The 3,936-nt window shown below is 48.1% G+C and overlaps 1 protein-coding gene across 1 annotated transcript in view; it reads left to right on the forward strand.

Annotated features, from left to right (window-relative positions):
• Positions 1 to 82: 82 nt before the first annotated feature.
• Positions 83 to 3,936, forward strand: part of CSUI_000753 (uncharacterized protein) — a gene marked incomplete at its 3' end in the record, with an annotated part of 4,241 nt that continues 387 nt past the window's right edge. The window contains exons 1-3 of the mRNA XM_068060984.1: positions 83 to 327; positions 835 to 1,377; positions 1,898 to 3,936. The exon at positions 1,898 to 3,936 is cut by the window's right edge and continues 387 nt beyond it. Coding sequence (XP_067927040.1) covers position 327; positions 835 to 1,377; positions 1,898 to 3,936 — 2,583 coding nt within the window. The remainder of the gene's footprint in view (positions 328 to 834; positions 1,378 to 1,897) is intronic.

Raw genomic sequence — 3,936 nt, forward strand, 5'->3', positions numbered from 1 at the left:
TATAGATAGATAGATAGATAGACTAAAATAGATAGATAGATAGATTAAAGATAGATAGATTAAAGATAGATAGATAGATTAAAGATAGATAGAGTGCGCTACCTGAGGAGTTTCGAAAGAAGCCTGGAGAAGATCTTAAGAAGAAAAGAAATCTCTTGAATTCTGGAGCTTCAGGTGGTGGTAATACTTCAGGGGGATTGCCAGGCGGCGGGGCTTCCTCATCGGGCGATGCATGCAGTGGCGGGAATAGTTCGGGTGTATCTACAGCAGGCGGGAGCAAGAAGGAAAGAGACTGGGGTGATCTTCTTGACTGGAGATTAGGTCAAAGTAAGCAAGTCATCTACAGATAGCAGCATTTCTCCGGATGCTTCAGAGACACTTCTTCATACAGATCTATACCTCCTAGACATACATAGACATGCATCCCTATTCATCCATACAGACAGAGACCTAGATAACCGCAGACATACATACTTACACATCCATATTCATGCATATGTATACATACATTCATGTTCCTACATACCCATCTTCATTTGTCTGTATGTATTGATGTCTCTTTCTTTCTTTCTTTCTTCCTTTTGGTGTGTGTGGAGTTGGGGTGTATGTATGTCTCGTCACGTCATACACCCCTGAATGTGTTGCGATGTCTGATCGATATCTTCATGCCTCATCTGTTTTCTTTCTGTCTCTTTCTCTTTCTCCCCTCTGCCCGTATATATCCACCACCGCATGCTTGAACTTGTGACAGTTCCTCCCTCTTCCTTTTTCATACGACTCCTCCTTGTGATCGTCTTTGTTTCTTTGCCTTTCTGTTCTTTTCTTCTCTTCTAGTGAAAGATGAGAGCGCCTCGTCTCGCAACGCTCCCCCACCTCCTACATCAACTACTACTACTGGAGCAGCAGCTATTGTAGTCAATCAAAATACGAACACCGCAACTCCTACTGCGGGCCCTGCTGCCTCGTCACCTGCCGAGACAGCTTCTTCTTCTTCATCTTCTTTGGAAGATCAATCTTCTTCTTCTCTTCTTCCTTCACAGTCAAGTAGTTCCACGGCTCCTTCTGTAGCGACGGTCAATGGATCTAGCACTACTACTGCTACTACGAGTAGTAGTGGTGCAAGTGCGAAATCTCGCGGCAATCGCAAGCAACAGTTAGGAGGAGGAGGGGGAGGCTCTACAGTTCCGTCCTCTTCTTCTTCATCTTCTTCAGGAAGTTCAAATACATCAGCAAGTCAGGTAGACCATAAGAATCTATCGGCCACTTCTACCACTCCTGGCGAGACAAGCACAGGTGGGTCAGGAGGAGGAGTCGGTGATAAGAATAGAGGAGGAGAGGCAGGCGGCTGGGCTTATTTCTCACAGCAGTCTAACGGAGGTAAGAGAAGAAACAAGAAAAGAAAGAAAGAGGATTGTCTGTCTGTCTTCGATCGCGTGTGTGTCTTGTCGAGATGTCGAGGGTGGTTTGTCTGGTTTGCGAGAGGCTTCGTGGTGGGAGAGGGAAGAAGAAGAAGAGGCCCTTGCTGTACCAGCAGGAACGACCCTAGCATACATGGAGAAGAGCAGGGACTCGCCATGGAAGAAGCATGGCTGGAGAAAGGCAAAGAACGAAAGAAAGAAAGACGTGAGGAGGACGTGGAGAGTGAGAGATAGAATGATCGGATCGATTAGCAGACATCATTGCCACATGCATGATGGATATGGATCAAATATCTGTAGGCTTTCACTAATTCAGATCTATCTATCTATCTGCATACTTATCCATACATATATGCCTCTCTCTAGATGATTGCATGTATATCAACGTGTTGATTGAAGACATGTGTGAGAGAGAGAGATTGGATTGACTTTTCATCTTGCTCTCTGGGAGGTTTTCTTTGTTTTGTGTTGCTCTACAGATGAAGACGGAAAGAAGAAATCTGATATTTCTTCAGGAGGAGGAGGAGGTCAACAACAAGAGGAGACCAAGAAGTCTTCTTCTTCTTCGTCTTCCTCATCGTCTGTAGGTGGGGGTGAGAGTTCTAGTAGAAAGGGAAGTACAGGAGGTCAAACCAGTGAGGGTGTTTCTTCTTCTCTCCAATCCGTAGAGACACCCCTCCCTTCTTCTTCTTCTCCACCTCTCCAATCTATACAGAAAGCTCAAATGATTGCGGCCGCTATGGCCGCGAAACAGTCTCTCTCGTCTTCTTCTTCTTCTGTAAACGAGTCAACTTCTTCTTACAGCAATGATCTTTCGACCTCTCCGTATCTCTCTTCTTCTCCTTATCACCTCAATCAGCAGTCTCGTTCCCCCCCCTCCTCTCAGCAACCGCAGTTGCCATATGGTGCTATCCATCCTCCCTCTTCTTCTTCAGGTGTCTCAGGAGCAGCAGCAGCAGGAGGAGGAGGAGAACAAGCAACCTATGGACTTAGCAACCGCCATAGTGTTCAGCAGATTTCCTCGAGTCTGCCCTCCCCGTCTGAAGAGGGAGGCCCGCCCTCTTATCGCCATCATCATCATCTTCCTCCTCCTCCTTATTCGCATCTCTTCACGACTCAAACTGACACCTCAACAGGAGCATCAGGCAGTCTAGGAGGAGGAAGTGTCTCTTCTTCTTCTTCTTCGTTTTCGTCTCCTCATCCACCCCCCCCTCCCCCCTCTTCGAAGTCACCTTCCCTCTCTACAGCAGGAGTCGGACCCAGTGTTGGTGGCGGTCAGGCAAAGATGTTTCTACCTCCCCCTCCTTCATCTTCTTCATCGCAGTTTCACCAGCAGCAGCAGCAGCAACAGCATTATGAAGAGCTACTGCGAGCCTTTAGGAATATAGTTCCACCTAGTGCAGGTGTCCACCTAGGCCTTGAGACCCCCCATGCAGGCAATAGTAGTAGTAGTAGTGGGTATACATCAAGCGGAAGCGGAGACCTTCTTGCCGGCCCTTCCCGACAATATCCTCCTCAGCACAGAGGCTTCGATTCAGGGCGAAATCGTCAAGCGATGAATGCTGGGGGAGGGGGAGAAGAAGGGGTGAGGGGGGTAATGTCTTCTTCCTCTTCTCACTTGAATGATAATAGTGGGTATGCTAGCAGCCCTCATCCGAGCCAGACTTCTTCTCATCGTCCTTCTCCTTCAGGTGGTCTCCCTCGTCCATCTTCCACTCTCGACCACCATGCTTCTTCTTCCGCTTCTTCGATCTCTTCAGCAACGAATCAGACGACGATGGCCCTAGTATTAGCTCGGCTCCACCAACAGCAGCAACAGCAGAGACATCTTCTATTAAATAGCAATAATAATACTACTACTAGTAGTAGTGGTAGCGGTGGATCTTCTCTCTCTTCTGAGAATCTTCTCGCTCTGTTAAGTACGTACCAAACAGGAGGGACCGGTCAACCCGGCAGTCTCTATGCGGATCTGACAAAGCAGCAGAAGGAAAGACTGCTAAGAGAACTGCAACAGATGCATCAACCGCAGCATCTTCAGCACCCAAAACATGCAGCAGGAGAAAATTTCATGACACCTTCTCCCTCTTATCAGCAGACTCATAATAGTAGCACTGGGTCAGCAACAGGAGGAGTAGGAGGGGGAGACCACCAGCAGTTCTCTCATCCGTCCTATCCTCATCAGCAGCAATCTCCTTCGGGAAGTACTGGAGGGGCGGGTCATCTTTCTTCTTCTTCTGCGTCGAGATCATCTCTTCATTCTCAAGCACAACATCCCTATTCTTCACAGCAAGGTGGCGGGGGAGGAGGGGGGGTGCATGCACAAGATTTGGTGCAACTGTTAGAGCATCTCCGACGTGGCAATACAGCCGAAGCCATTCAGCTAGCCAAAGGAAATAAAGCTGTCTGGGCTCTTCTTCAAGCAGCCGCACACAAGCAGAAACTTCAGAAGCAACAGCAGCACAAACCACACCTCCACCACTATACCCAACAGCAGCAGCAGCAGGTCTTTAATCATCAT

This window comes from Cystoisospora suis, assembly GCF_002600585.1.
Source record: "Cystoisospora suis strain Wien I chromosome Unknown contig_291, whole genome shotgun sequence".
Lineage (NCBI taxonomy): Eukaryota > Apicomplexa > Conoidasida > Eucoccidiorida > Sarcocystidae > Cystoisospora > Cystoisospora suis.